The sequence below is a fragment of the Equus quagga genome, chromosome 3, assembly GCF_021613505.1.
Source record: "Equus quagga isolate Etosha38 chromosome 3, UCLA_HA_Equagga_1.0, whole genome shotgun sequence".
Taxonomy (NCBI): Eukaryota; Metazoa; Chordata; class Mammalia; order Perissodactyla; family Equidae; genus Equus; species Equus quagga.
In genome coordinates this window covers 54,859,655-54,875,999 of record NC_060269.1, presented here as the reverse complement: position 1 = coordinate 54,875,999, position 16,345 = coordinate 54,859,655, and the positions used below count along the sequence as shown (strand labels likewise).

General features: G+C 36.1%; 1 protein-coding gene across 11 annotated transcripts in view; it reads left to right on the top strand.

Annotated features, from left to right (window-relative positions):
* Positions 1 to 2,369: 2,369 nt before the first annotated feature.
* NEK1 (NIMA related kinase 1) overlaps positions 2,370 to 16,345 on the top strand; it is a 219,998-nt gene continuing 206,022 nt past the window's right edge. For 10 of the 11 annotated variants that reach the window (XM_046657126.1, XM_046657120.1, XM_046657127.1 and 7 more), the window contains exons 1-4: positions 2,370 to 2,511; positions 2,822 to 2,945; positions 10,713 to 10,861; positions 11,510 to 11,606. In XM_046657126.1, coding sequence (XP_046513082.1) covers positions 10,745 to 10,861; positions 11,510 to 11,606 — 214 coding nt within the window. In that variant the 5' untranslated portion in view covers positions 2,370 to 2,511; positions 2,822 to 2,945; positions 10,713 to 10,744. Of the gene's footprint in view, positions 2,512 to 2,821; positions 2,946 to 3,391; positions 3,453 to 10,712; positions 10,862 to 11,509; positions 11,607 to 16,345 lie in introns of all 11 variants that reach the window. The other variant, XM_046657118.1, reaches the window with a different exon arrangement.

Genomic DNA, 16,345 nt, shown 5'->3' with positions numbered 1-16,345 from the left:
AAGTGCATAGTTTTTGACCCAGTAAATTCACTTTTAAGAATCTATCGTTTAGAAATAATAATACCACTGGGAACCACCTCTATGTTCATTGAGGGGGATATGATTGAATAGATTTTGGTACATCCATATCATGGAATATTGATATCATTAACGAGAATTAGTTGATCTCTGGAGAGATGTTCATGATATACTGTTAAAAAATGCAAGTTGCAAAATAATGTGTATACTATAGTCTCATTTTAAAAGATTAAAACTAATATAAATGAATATATGCTCATTTATGTTCTTACGAGCTTAGAGAAGAATGTAGATGATATGTGTGAAACTGTTAACATTGGCTTCCTGGAGGAGTGAGGTGAGTTCTAGAGACAGAGACTTCGGGCTTTATCTTCATATGGTTGTGTTATTGAGCTGTTGCAAGGAGCAAAGACTCTTTCTTGTTTGAAAGAAAAAGCTAATAAAACATTTAAATAAAAAGAATCCAAGAAACCCAAACACATTCTTGTTGTAAAAAGAAAAAATATTGAATCATACAGAAGTATATAAACCAGAAAGGGACATAATCAGGTAACCTTAACCGAGGTTAGAGTCATCTGCTTTAATTACTCAACAATATATCAAGGGCATCCTTCTACATCAATAAAAATAGATCCCGACCATCCTTTTTAATGGTTTCAGAATATTCCATTGTTTGGATATACTGTAATTTATTCAATCAACTCTTTGTTGTTAGACATTTACATTGTTTCTAGTTTTTCTGGTTATAAATAATAATGCGTATCCTTGTATACACATCTTTGCTCACTTGTCTTAGAAGGGAAATTGCTGTTAAATGCTGTTCATATTGTTAGAATGACTTCTATAAAGACCGAAGCAGTTTATATCCCCACCAACTGTTTATGACAGGAGACTAAAGAATTATCTAAAGGAATATCTAACTATTTTTCATGAAAGCAGAAAAAAGAACTTACTTAGATTAGCAATTGGCAATGTTTTTGTGTTGCTTTGCTGTACAAAGAGATGTGGGTAGAACCAGAGTTATTGTGCATTCAGACACCCAAATTCCTACTGATTAACTGGGGGTGGGTGGAGGTCACATGAGGTTAGCCTGAGGAGAACAAGTCTTTGGGCATGGAGATTGAGGAGGAGACAACCAAGGCGGATTTTCTCCAGCTTGCCAGGTTGGATGACTTGCAGTGCCATCTTCTGGCAAAGAAGCCAAAAACTTTCAGTTTCCATGCTGGGAATAAAGTATTTCATGTAAGCACAACTAAACCAAAGACTCCAGCAAAGACTGGCAGGAAAACTCAGAGAGGTCTTGGGTGTTGGTGTGTTGGGGAGGGGATGAGGGAGAAGGAAGCAGATTTTTTTGAAGCAAAAATTTGAAATCATTTGACCTCTGAGGTCTCTGGCAAAATCTGTGGCCTCTCCACCATGATAGATAAAAGACATGTACGACAGGTACAACTTGGAGTGCAACTAAGGTAGTATACAAGCCACCATCCTTCTTCAACTTTAAGTGTGGATTCTCCAGTACCTCGGGATCACTCTAGGTATGGCAATTTAGCCATTGGGTTGCTCAGGACGACACTCGATTTGATCTCTCATTACAGGAAAATCTATTTCTATCTTTGAAAGTCCTGCAATGAAGAAAGGTACTTAGACTACCAAACCTTTCGAAATACTGGCAAGTAATTTATACACACCTTAGGTGTAAAGATGTAGAAAACCACATTAATCATTTTTTTAAATAAGACTTAAATATACTTTCTTGCTAAGCCAGATAGAGAAAGACAATCTCTGTATGACTCCACTCACATGTGGAAGTTAAATATGTACACAAAGAGAACAGATTAGTGGCTACCAGGGGAAAGGGGGATTGGGGGGTGGGCACAAAAGGGTGAAGCGGTGCACCTACAACACGACTGACAAACAATAATGTACAACTGAAATTTCACAAGGGTGTAAAGTATCATAAACTCAATAAAAATTAAAAAAATACTTTCTTGCTTTAATCATCCAAAATATACTAGAAAAAGGCTTTCTTTTTAAAAGCAAAAGTACTTTAAAATTTTTAAAATGTGGCATCCCTACGTAATAGACCTCAAATTTTAAAAAGTCCCTTTCTCGCTGTTGTATGTATGTGGCAAATTTATAATATGCTTTATACCAAGTCAGCTCCTATTAGTGAGTTCTCGCCTCATCTCTGCCTTACTCTTTCGGCCTCAGACTCCTTTCCGCCTTCTTTCCTTCCCCCGCATCCTCTCCCACCTGCAGTGCCCTGGCCCCGCCCCGCCGCTCCTTCCCGGTCACTCCCTCTGCGCGCCGGCTTCCGCGAGCTGACGTCACACGCCAGCGCCAGTGACGCGCTGGCCGCTCCCCCTCCCGCTGCGCTCGCTCCGCGTTTTGGGGAGCTGGGGTGCGGCGTCCTGAGCGCGGAGTCCTTACCGGGTGTCTGTGTAGCCCTGAATTTTGAACCGGCCTTGCGAGGCAGGAGGACGTGGCAGGCAGGTAGCCTCCCAGTCCCAAATGCTGCCCGCCCCCCACCCCACTGAGACCACTAGCAACCACCTCTGTGAAGTTGCAGAAGCGGTAACCCAGGCACTCCCCCTGCTGCCGCTCGCCGTTTCCAAGGGGCTCAGAAACCAGTTTGTTTAGTCCGGGTAGTGTGGACCTGTCTCATGGGGCGTTGCCCGAGGCGGGACGGAGTCAAGCCGGAGGGGTCAGCAAAAGGCTGTTGTCAGGCGTGGGAGTCTCACTGCCCCCCTTTCAGACTGGCTGTGAGCTGCTGCTGGTTAGACAGACTTGATTTCTCTTTCAGGATGTCCTTTTCAAAATGCGGGATGGTGCCTCTGTCCCTTTAAGTTCCCTAGGAAGACTGCTACACCTAGGCTGATACTTATCGAGCATCACCGTTATTCCTACTAACGTCCTGTGTCGTCGAGGTGAGTTGCACTTGGGGGAAGCAATGTTGTGCAAAATAGTAAAGTCATATTGGAAATGAGGAGACCTTGCTTAGACTTGCTCATGTAGAGATTGCACGGATACTCACCTTAAGTGCACGGAAAATAACATCATCTCATTAAAATGTTCATTCTCTAAGGAACGGTATGTATTACCAAGCAATCCTTGGACGTTATTTCAAAAGCTGTAGTGATAATAGAATTAAAATAATAATAAATCGAAATCTTGATATGAATAGGCAATCATTTACATTGCTTATATGTTTTCTCTGATCTTAAATTACATATACATTTTAATTAGAAAATGAGTAGCAGTTAGTTAACCTATAATCTTGTATTTCAGTTTCCATAATTTGAAACAATTTCCATTTGTAAGACATTAAAAGTTCTACTACTTTAAGAGTTCATCATAGCTCTTTTTTACACAGGCCTAATTTTCATTCTCTAATGTAAGATCTGCCCCCAAGAAGCAGAAAATTTATTGCCACGGTAAGTTACGTCAGAAATATTTATGAAGAATTAAAAGTAATATCCAATATATGCTAATAATAGCCTTTTCTTATGATGCGGCAGTATTGAAGAGATGATGGAGGGCAACCAAATATGGAAAGAAGTAGTCCTTTGTTTCTAGTTTAGATTTGTCTAGTGTTAGGGATCCACAGATCTGTTTCATTTAAGATTGCCCATTGTGCTAGGTGAAAGGTAAGGAGCCTATTTTGTGGGAAAACAGGTTTTTACATAGTAGAAGTCACCATTAGGAGTTTAGTAAGGGTTATAGAACTTGGCCACAGGAGTTCTTTTGAGGTCATTTTAATAATACATTGACATTGTGTTCCAAGTAAATTTTACTCTGTCTAATCTACCTTCTAATCTAAGTCGTGGACATGACACCATTTCATGAATCTAAATTCTTTATTTGCATGCTGGTAATTTCCACTAGGGAAGCTGTTAATTGTCTGCATAGACTTGGAAAGAAAAAAAGAAATATTTTGAAAAAAAGTCTTATAGGGATCCCATTTTTCTTTCTGCTTTTTCAAGTAATAAGAAATAAGGCAGGGCCTTTTCCTCACTGAGAAGATAAATTGACCCTCTCCCACAACCCAAAATGGTATTTATTATTTGGGGAGAAATGGATTTTGTTATTTTGGATGGATTTTATTAATAAAATCCATTAAAAATAGTGGATTTTATTATTTTGGGAGTATGGATTGTAGCTGCAGACAGTGCCATAAGGACTTCTTGAAATCTGTTGCCATTCCTTTACCAATGTGTCCCTTCAGGACAACTTGTCCATCACACGGCTGAAACAGCTGAAGAGGCTTAGTGTTCCAGATTGGTGGGGTTACAGTTTTTCATTCATATTCTCTGACATTTTTCATATTTAGTGCACAAAATTTTATTATGTCAAACATTGCTTGTTTGTGGCTTAAAGAAATTGTTAGTAAAATGTGAGGAAAGATGTCTAATTTGACTAGAGGCTAAGATATTTTTTCTGGAGCATAGTATCTATAGTTGAAAAGAAGAGTGATGCCATATCAAAAACTTTGGATGTTAGGGTTAGAAGTTTGGAAATGGGGAACTGTTCAAGGATTTTAACCAAAGAAATTGATTTAGCTTGCTTTCTTTCCTACTTGTCACAGTCAGCATTTTAATTTTATTTATTGTTTTGAATAGATAATACATTCATATGATTTAAAATTCAGAAGGTACAAAAAAAAAATCTTCTCTCCGTTACTCAGTTTCCTTCCATGAAGGCAGTCAGTATTACCAGTTTATTGTATCCCTTCAGAGATATTACTTACATATACAAGCAATTACATGTGTGTATGTATGTAAAGATTACGTATATATGTATATACACACATATATAAGTAAAAGTAAGTAGAAATATGCACATATATATTTCATTTTAATACACAAATAATAGTATGTCATATTTATTATTCTGGTACTTAGAAATTAATCCATATCAATATAAATGTTGCCTCTCTTTGACTTATTTCAGGATATTTAAGTTTTGCTATTTCTTTTTTTTTTTTCTTTCTGCTTTTTCTCCCCAAATCCCCCCAGTATATAGCTGTATATTTTAGTTGTGGGTCCTTCTAGTTGTAGTATGTGGGACGCCACCTCAACGTGGCCTGATGAGTGGTGCCATGTCCGTGCCCAGGATCCGATCCAGAGAAACCCTGGGCTGATGTAGTGGAGAGCGCGAACTTAACCACTCGGCCTGCCTCCTAAGTTTTGCTATTTCAAACAGTGCTGCAGAGGATAACTTTGTACGTGTATCATTTTCATACATTTAGAGGGAAAATTCCAAGATCAAAGTGTCTAAACATTTATAACTTTGATAGATATTGCCAAATTATTTTCCTTAGTATATCTATCAATTTGTATCTGTATTCTCACTATATTCTGTTTCTCTATATTCCCCTCCAACACAGTACAGTAATAAATTTTCTAAATTTTGCCATTCTGGTGGGTGAAAAATGCTCTCTTGTATTTTTTTTTTAATTATGGTAAAATATACATAACATAAAACTTATCTCTTGTACTTTTAAATTGTATTTCTCTTTACAGAGGACTGGATACCTTTGCACATTTTAGCATCAATTATATTCCTTTTTGTTGTTACTAACTTTTAACTCCATATCCTTTGTCCATTTTTCTGTTGGTTTTTTTGTACTATGAATATGTAGGAGCTTTTTATTTGTTAGAAAATGAGCCCTTGGTGATATGAGCTAAAAAATATATTTTTTCTTTTTGTCATTTGAATTTTGTCTTAACCTGGTTTTTATTGTGCAGGATTTTTGTGTAGTCATATTACTCTCTTAAGGCATTTTGGAGTTGTGTGATACTAAGCTATCCCACTCCAAGGTTATAAAAATCGTCTTCCCGTGTTTTGTTTTGTTACTATTATGTTTTTATTTTTTACATTTAAGTATTTTAATCATCTGGAATTGTACTGGTGTAAAGTGAAGAAAATGGATTTAACTTTTTTTTTCCCCACGTTACTACCTAGTTGTCTAAATACTTTTTATTTCAAAGTCCATCTTTTCCCTGCCAGTTTGAAATGTTACCGTGGTCATCCACCAAGTTAAAAAAACTTCTTTGATATGTTTATGAACTTACTATGATTTGCCTCTCTATTTCATAATTATTGTAGCTTTATAATGTGTCTTGATATCAACTCTTCCTCCATTGGTCTTTTTTTTCAGTATTTCTCTGGCTATTCTTTCTTCTTTTTTTCATATTAACTTTAAAATCAGCTTGTCTAATCACCCTCAGCACCAAAGCTTGTGTTTTTATTAGGGTGGCATTAAGTTTAGAGATTAAGAATTAAAATCTTTCTAATACTGAATCTTCCTTTTGATTTTTCTTTCTTTCTTTCTTGTTGTGTGTTTTTTCTTTATTTTTTCTATTCTCTTGTTGAATATTGGTCCATTTTTTACGTTACTAATTCTGTCTTCTACAGTATCCTGTTTGCTGTAAAACCTATGCAATGAGTTCTTAATTTCAGATATTTTATATTTTAGTTCTAGAATGTTCATTTAATTTTTAAAAATAAGTTGCAGGTTTTTGTTGAAATTCTCCACCTTTAAAAATAATCATTTTGTTCATCTTTTCCTCTATTTTCTTGAAAATATTAATCATGATTATTTAAAGTACCCTACTGTTAACTCCATATTTGAGTCATTTGTGAGTCTATTTTTATTGTTTTGGTTGTTTGGTTTTTTTTTTGACATGCCTCATAATTTTTGATTGGATGCTGGGCATGTATCTTCCAAACATTGTTATGTTTTGTTCTGGCAGGCTTTTGGAGTATTAGCAGATAACCTTGATCCTGTCAAGGATTGCTTTTAGGCTTTGTTAGGACTAGTCTGTTTTAGTCAGCCTTGTGTATGCACAATTTAGGAATGGGCTAACTGACAGGAGAGGAGTTTACATGCATACTTTTGAACTCGTTTTTCTTCCTCTCCAGGATTTTGGCAGCCCTAAACTTACCTCTTTCCTCAGCCCAGTATGACTGCTACTTTTTACTTAAGCTCCATGCTGCCATGCCTCAGTTTGGAAAATGTCTTCAGGGAAAAGGCTGGGGTGAATGTGGAACTCGCTAGAATGTTCCGCCTCTCAATGATTATAGCCCCTCAATTCCTGTCTCTTGTTTTATGTATTTTACTCAGCGTTTATGATTGTTTTTGGAGATGGGATGGTCTGATACAAGCTACGCCATCGTGGTTGGAACAGAGAGTCTCACCCTTTATTATATAGATTTTCACTTTATCTCCCGGATTGTACATGGTATTTCCATTCTCGACTGTGTCAGTATCCCCAATCTAGAGTCATCTCCAGTCTTCTGCCAAGATGAGAGAGGGGTAGTCACCTGACTGAGAGAGGTGGAGGAGGCAAGCTGTGTGTCTAACTGCTGCTTAACCAGTCTTTCAACCAATCCTGGTTTAGTTTTAATATTATCCTCACTCTCAGAGGCACCTGGTGCTTCCAGTTATTGAGCTAGTCTGTAGCGGGAACTGACTTATTTCCCACTGCTGGCTTAGGATACAGCTTTCTCTAGTCTCCTAAGTCAGTTGCTGCTTGTTCTTGTGCTTGTCAGCTTCCAGAATTTTATTGCTGTTGCCTTCTCTCCTGTTACGCCCTTTTGATCCCTTTAAAGTTGTGTTAGTTAGGTTTGGGGAAGAAAAAGAGGTAAATATGTATGTTCAATGGTGTGTTTAATTGTAAATTGCAGTTTGTTTTTTGATTTTTTAAAGATTTAGAATAAAGAAATTACTCTCATGGCTTCTTTTGATTTTTCAGAAGGAAAAGCTTTGGTCATATTTCTCTGTCATTCCTACTCTTTGTAGCTAATAATTCAGTTCTAAACAGTGTTGAAGTTTCTTATTTTCTGACTTACTTACTCTTTATTTTCTTCTCCTTGAGTCATAGACTAGTAGAGTTGGTAGGCTTATGCTTAGCATTATGCTTAAATAATGCTGAAATCTTTAGTGTTTTTAGGTGAAGTAACTAAGGTCCACAGAGGTCATGTGGTTTGCTTTTGGTCATGTAGCTTTTCTCTTCTGAACCCATTTCTTTATGTGTTACATCACATAACTCTTTGGAAAGCTCAAATATAAAAAACGTCTTTGTATGCTTTGAATACTTCAATAGCAGATATGTATTATAGTCATTAAACTGATATAGTTGTTAGAGACTTTAAGAATACTGTCAAATTGATATTGTGATTTTCATTCGATGTTAGGAGCTGAAGTGTAGAAAGGGCAAGCATTTATAATTTAAATTTATTACAATAATGAAATTAGAACAGGATCCTTATGTTCCTTCAGTTATGTATCATGATGATTTTGGATGTGTAAGCCTATAGTACATTGGTGTTTTTGTTTTTTTTTTTTTAAGATTTTATTTTCTACTTTTTCTCCCCAATGCCTCCTGGTACATAGTTGTATATTTTCAGTTGTGGGTCCTTCTAGTTGTGGCATGTGTGATGCCACCTCAACGTGACCTGATGAGCGGTGCCATGTCCACGTCCAGGATCCGAACTGACAAAACCCTGGGCCGCTGCAGCAGAGCCTGCGAACTTAACCACTCAGCCATGGGGCCGGCTCCCATTTTATTATTTTGTTTCATTTGGTTTGAAAAATCTTCTAGGATTATAATTCAGCTGAGAAGTCTCACAACTAGGAAATAAGCGGCTCAGTTAAATATGTTGTAAGACACTGAAAGTAAACTCTTTTCCTGTTTTCCTTTCGCTTCCTGTAATGCACTACACTAGTCTGGTGTAGACTCTGCAGAAGAAGAGGGATTGTCACTTGCTGTGAAAGTCATCGATCACAAGTCTTTCATTGTTCAGAAAAGTGTCTGCACTTGACATTATTTGATGGCAATTAAAGTCATCTTTCTTCTCTACGTGGGGCAGTAGCTTCTCCTCTAGTTTACTGAGTTGTCAGAGCTGCAATGCTCAGTAATGTGGTAGGCAGTAGAATGCAATAGTAGGGGCTCTTGGAGCTTCCATCTTGTTAGTGTGGTCCCTCGAAAGGTATTGGCAACTGAGTTTTGAGGCAGGGCCAAATAGACTAATTTTGTTTTTCTTTCTTGGCAAAAGTCACAGAATAATGATGATTGTGAAATAATCTCATTATGAGGTTATTTAATGTAATTTGGTTTATGAAATTTGGTTTTCTAAGATGAGTTTATCTTGATATTTTTTCTAAATGGCATAGTAATGTAATATACTTTCATGTCTTGGAGAAAGCATTAAATTCTGGCTGGTGTCCAGAGAGCTGTTATATTATGCTGGTTGACCAAATTTGAACTTGGAAGTATGTTTGTAATGACTTTTCTTCTTTAACTCACTGATGATGCTGTGGTGCTATTGTAATAGTTAATGTCTTATTTTTCTTACAGTTGCTAAGAGCCTTGTCATTTCTTATAGAAGTTTTGAAATGGAAAATGGTTATAATGTTTTCTAATATAGAGGAAGGCTCTTACCCATAAAATTTCATAAGGCATAATTATGCCATGGATTTTTACCACAGGCTGGATTCTGGCCTTTAGTCTTACAGACCAGAATATAAATTTTGTCATTTAGGAGATTGGATCATTTTTTTTAGAGGCAAAGTAAAATTAAACAAGTTTAGTATTGATGGATGAAATGAGAACATGGATTTGTTAATTTACGATGAGAAATATTGTAAACTATCACAGAAATTTTAATATAGTCTTTATGACAAGCCCATTTTCTCCTAGAAGGGAATCATACGTAGAAAGCCTGCTTGCTGTGATTGGAAATAGAAAATAGTGAGTTAGGTTAATTAAATATTTATTAGTTTTAGGTTAACACAGTGCATTCATGTATCCCCACAATAAGGGTAATCTTGCCAGTAGGCAGTGCTAGTGACTGCTTTTGTGACTCTTTCTCTCACCCTTTCTCTCCCTCCGTCTCCCTTCCTCTCCCTTCTAGTTCACTTTTATAAGCTTTTACCACCTAGCATATTGTACTCTGGCTTCTGTCCCCACCACTCTCCTGAAATTACTATTGCTAAAGCTACCAATGACCTTAATCAAATATCTTGGTATAGTACAGGTCTAGTTATGATACTAAAGGCAGAAATATAAAGGAAAGATTAATAAATTTGTTCATGTCAAAATAAACTTTTGTTTTAAATCAAATTGAAAGGCAAATAGTAAAAAGGAAAAAATCTTCATTAGAGAAGGAGCTTTTACAGATTAATAAAAAGAAGAGTGTTTAAGTAGAAAATGGATGAAGAACATGAGTGAATAGTTCAAAAGAGAAGAAATACAAACGTTCAAGAAATGTGGAAGAATTTTTCAATTAAAATGTCAATGAACAATTTAAATGTCTGATAAGAGGGAATTAAATAACTTTGGGAAATGGTCTTATTAAGCTTGTGTTCTTATTGGAGATAATAAAGTAATGCTGCTAATTAATTGATGTGGGAAGAAGTTTGCTTTTCTTTCCGTAGACATTAAGTATATACAACATTCGACTTTCCAAAGCATTCTTATAAAATTGAAATGTTACTGGTTTTCTTTCTAGCTGTAATTAGGTTGCATGAGTAAAATTGAGATAAAGTTTATTTAACTTTCAGTAAAGATTTTGAATATTTTTTTTAAGTAAGCAAATCACTAAGGAATTAGAATTTGAATTAAACATTATAATTGTCACAGAAGACATACTTTATCACTGTTAACTGTTACTTTTTTTTTTATGTCTAGCATAGCTGTTAAGATGCCTTAGAAAAAGAGCCATGGAGAAGTATGTTAGACTACAGAAGATTGGAGAAGGTTCATTTGGAAAAGCCGTTCTTGTTAAATCTACAGAAGATGAGAGACAATATGTTATCAAGGAAATTAACATCTCAAGAGTAAGTATGTTTTTCGTTTGGTTATTCAAGTAATAGTCTGGTTACCAAAGGGCTCATTGTTAGAGAATAAAAAAATATATGGCATTGCATAACTGCCATAATTTCATAGAGAACCACTAATTTCAGAATAGTCTGTATATCCTTTCAGGTTTTTTTCTATGATGTGTGCTTGTATATGTGTGTTTTAAAAAAAATACAACACCAGGGGCTGGCCCCGTGGCCAAGTGGTTAAGTTCGTGTGCTCCGCTGCAGGCGGCCCAGTGTTTCGTTGGTTCGAATCCTGGGCGTGGACATGGCACTGCTCATCAAACCACGCTGAGGCAGCGTCCCACATGCCACAACTAGAAGGACCCACAACGAAGATTATACAACTGTGTACTGGGGGGCTTTGGGGAGAAAAAGGAAAAAAATAAAATCTTTAAGAAAAAAATAAAAATACAACACCTATTGTTCTGTACCTTAATCTGGTTTGAGCATCTTAAAATGTTTTTACTTGTGGATTCAACTCATTCTTTTTAACTTCTGGCTATATTTTGTTATTTGGATTATGCTTTATTGGAACCATTATTTTTTAACCACTCTCTTACTGGTGGACTATTTAGGTTGTTTATTGGTGGCTTAATATTTTCTTTTTCCATCCCATTTAAGATGTCCAATAAAGAAAGGGAAGAATCAAGGAGAGAAGTTGCAGTGTTGGCAAACATGAAGCATCCAAATATTGTCCAGTACAGAGAATCCTTTGAAGGTCAGACAAATTTTGCAAGAGAGTTCAAAAGAACTTCTAAGCTATATGACAAGTTTTGAATGTTTTTCTTATGAGGAATATTTTTATGAGTGTACTCTCAGGAAAACAAGTATATCTTTTTTGCTTTAATACATATGCATATGAATATCAGCTTGATTCTAGGATAATACTAATACCACACTGTCTCTGTGTAGTTTAATAGTGGCTCACTGTTACTGTGATGGCTAAAAAGAAGCAGTGTGGTAAGTGCAACAATGTGGATGAAGCAAGAACAGTAATTTACATCTTTTTCAACTAAACTCGCTTTAAGTGCTACCACTACTGCCACTGAGAAAATGTTCTGATCTTTAGAAAGTATCTTACTCGTTAGTGTTCTCCTGTATACACCTCATTATTATAATAGTGAGGTGTATTGGAAGTATTCTCAAGTTCTTAAAAGTTTTATAGTTATATTGCTGTCTTGGAAATATATACCATTATGTTTGGTAATGGAGGAAAGATAAGGCAAAGCTTTTCTAAATAAAGGTAGGTCAAGGTGGTTTATTGAAGTCCTTCCCATTATTATTATTATAAATCCCTATGAATTACAAAAAAGGAAGATCCTCTACATTGAAAGGAGAAGATAGTTTAAATGACTATTTCAAGGTCACATCACATACCAGTTTCAGAGTCTGAATTAGAGTGAAAGTATCCTCGTTCCCAGATAAACTTGGTATCTACTAAAGGAGAACATACTCTTTAAAAAAGGGTCATTTAACACATATGTCATAAGGTCCTCGGTTTGTTTATTTATTTTATGATGGCAGTGAAATGAGTATCTATACCTCATGTGAAAGAGTAGTGTTAATCATCTCTTTCTTCCCAGGACCTTGAATTTCCTTGTTTATCTTCCCCTGACATCTATCTTGTAGCTTCTTTTCTCTTTCATCGCCAAGATTTTAATATTTCAAGTTAAAAGATTTGAATATATGTCAACACATATTTCAACAGACATTTTCTATTTATGTTGAATGTTTCACATAGAAACATATGAATGATTCTAAAGGAGTAGCACCTTCTTTAAGTAAAGTTTTATTATTATTGCTTTATACTTTTAAAGGAATCAATGCTCATGGTAAACATATTTAAAGAGTACAGATGTGCATGAACCCTAAGTGCTCTGTTCCTCCACTTGCATTCCCATTCCCTAGGGCTAAGCATTGTTAATAATTCAGTGTTTTTTCTTTACTGTATTTTCTTTACCTACATGGAATAAACATATACGGATAGCTTTTAATGTTTAAAAACAAGTGGGATCATATGAGTGTACTTCTGCATCTTGTTCTTTTCACTGTGTATCTCATGGATATCTTTCCATGTTGTTATGTATTGATGCACCTCATGTTTTACAACTTTTTTGTAACATCTGTAGTGTATCCCCATGTGTCCATTTTATGGCTCTATCACCATTGGTTTGGCCAGTTTTCTGTTCTGGATACTTAGGTTGTCTTTAGTTTTTCGCTTATAGATAATGTTGTACTGAACATCGTTGTTACAGGTATCTGTGTACTAGAGCAGTATTTCTGTAGGAGTGGAATTGTTAGACTAAAGGGAATGAGAGTTCTTCACAAGCTCTCCAGCCCTGGCTTATGAGTTTATTCTAAAATTTATGTGGTGTAACTTTATCTGGTGATTGTATCTTGTCACAGTCCCTATTTCTCCCTGACCTGAATCCTTCTCATTTTAATCCAGGTAGCTCTTTGGACTTCCTTAGCTTCTCAGTAGAGCTTTTGGGAACTCTACAACACAAGTATTTAATTATTCTCTGAAATGATTAAAAATAGCATATATATGCAAACATTTCAAATCTGTCCATTTTAAAAATAAACAAGTTGGTTAAAAAAATCTCAATTTTGACATTATTTTGAATGTCTGCCATGAAAGATGAGGAAATTAGTGGATTTACAGTTCCTCCCCACTAACTGATTTTTGTTCATCTTGACATGATAAAAACAATTTATCTTTTGTTCTGAAATTATAATGCTCAGGGTTATTAGGCCTTGGTTCTTTTATATTTAGACAGATTCAGTTCTTATTTCTACTTCTTTATACCTTACCTTCCCCTTTTCTGAGTTACTTGAATTCATCTCTTGCTTGGCTAGGTTTTATCAATATTTTTTTCATGAAGAGCTTATGGATGCTATATTCCCTCGATGCAATTAATATTTGCATTTCTGAGAGTATCTGACTGATGCTTTTATATGTGAATAAGTATTTTGATTACTCTTTTCCCCTTACAAGTGCACTATGTCTTCTGGCATTTGATGTTTCTGTAGAAAACTTTGAGTCCATGGGGCTGGCCCTGTGGCTGAGTGGTTAAGTTTGCACGCTCCGCTTCAGCGGCTCAGGATTTCGCCGGTTCAGATTCTGAGTGTGGACATGGCACCGCTCATCAAGCCATGCTGAGGCGGCATCCCACATGCCACAACTAGAAGGACCAGCAACTAAAATATACAACTATGTACCAGGGGGCTTTGGGGAGACAAAGGAAAAATAGAAAAATAAAATCTTTAAAGAAAAAGTTTGAGTCCAATATAATACTTTTCCTCTTGGAGGTAATTTGCTTTGTCTTTTCTTGATGCCGAAAGGAGTCCTTTTTTTTTTTTTTTTTTTTGCTGAGGAAGATTAGCCCTGAGCTAACATCTATGCCAGTCTTCCTCCACTTTATATGTGGGTCACACCACAACCTGACTGACAAGTAGTGTAGGTCCACACACACAAACCCGGCTGCTGAAGCAGTTGTGTGCTGAACTTAACCCCTATGCATGGGGCTGCCCCCAACAGGCTCTTTCTTTAGCACTGAAATTCACCAGACTATGACTTAATAGAATTCTGAATCTGTTCTCTTAGAATGTTTTGTACCCTTTCTTCCTGCAGATTCTGATTCTTCTTTGTTTTTATTTTTTATTTTTTTGAGGAAGATTAGCCCTGAGCTAACCGCTGCCAATCCTCCTCTTTTTTCTGAGGAAGACTGGTCCTGAGCTAACATCCATGCCCATCTTCCTCTACTTTATATGTGGGACGCCTGCCACAGCATGGCTTTTGCCAAGCGGTGCCATGTCCATACCTGGGATCCGAACCGGTGAACCCCGGGCCACCAAGCAGAACATGCACACCCAACCACTGTGCCATTGGGCCGGCCCCTGATTTTCCTTTGTTGCAGAAAGGTTTTCATTTCACTATTTAAAAAAAAATGCATATATCTTAATGTAAGGAAAAATATTCCAAAATTTGTTTGCCAGAAAATTGTCTTAGCTTATAAACTAATTCTTTCTTCTAAAGTTTCTCATATTACAGGATGGGCTCTCAAAATTTTTTTATACATTGAAGTGACAGAATACTTCAGGGGAAGAAGATGTCACTGAGTTAGTTTTGAGTGCTTAGAGAGATTCTTAGGCAGAATCAGTTTACAAAAGAGGCATCAAAGAAGTTAATGTTGATGTTATAATTGCAGACATTAGATACCGTCATAAGTAAGTCTTCTAAAGTCACTTAAAAGGCAGTATGGTTGTGTTGTGACAATCATGCATATAAGCCCTCTAGGATGATTTTTAAAGTCCTGATATTATACGTATAGGAGTTATGGCATAGAAAAATTCCAATGACAACATAAACAGATTTAAAAAGTGCTCTCTTTTTGTTAAATGGAAATGAAGATCATGTGTGTTGGAAAAACTAACAGATGAATCAATAAAAGACATTGATATTGAAGATAGATGTCAAAAGTTTGGATAAAATTGTTTCATAAAACATGAGAGTGGGAAGAAAACAATATTTCCAGGTATATAAATGTATAGTTAGATTATAATATTAAATATTATAATTAGACACTTTACTGTTTCATCTATATCCCTAACATTTATAAATTCAAAAAATTTTAATCTTCTCATTGAGAAAGTAGGGGATTATCCTGTATCACTGTATGTTTGGGGATCTGTGTTGGACATTTTTACTTTCTCCACTCTGTTGTTCATATATTACTTTCTATCTTTAATTGCCTGTAGCTAGCATCTACTTGCTTTCATTTTTTTATTTTTATTTTCCTACATTTTATATTTTTTATCCTCTTAAGCTTGTTTTATTTCTTACTGTTTCTAAACTAGTTTTTATATCTTTCATGGAAGCTTTCAATGTTGTATATGGAGATAGGTGTTGGCATTCTACTTGTTCCCCATCAGTGCTGCCAAAATCTAACTTCTCTATTTGAAGAAAGCTTTTCTTTGAGGCTAAATTTGGATCACTTTTTGCTATAGGTAACAAAAAATCTGACCAATATTGGCTTAAGAGAAAGATACTTATCTCACCTAACAGGAAGTCTTAAAGATAAGCAGTCCTGTAACAGGGCATATATGGCAGCTCAGCAGTGTTACCAAGATCCAGACTCTTTCTGTCTTTCTACTCCGCCATCCTTAGTATGTCACTTTTTCAGCCTAGTGCCTTTCACCTTGTCCCAAGATGGCTCTTGCAACTTCAGGCACATGTCTGCAACCAGGTCCAAAAGAGGGAGGAAATGGCAGCACCAGCAGCTCTTCTCTTCAATCTGTTCCTTTAATCAGACAACCAAATGCTTTCTTAGAAGCCACTGTCAGGTTTCCTCTAAGGTCTTATTGGCCAAACTGGGTCAATGACCACCTCTCTCCTGTAGGAGAGACTGGGAATTAGAAAATTTGGGAGTTTTTCAGCTTTTAAAGTGAGGGGTC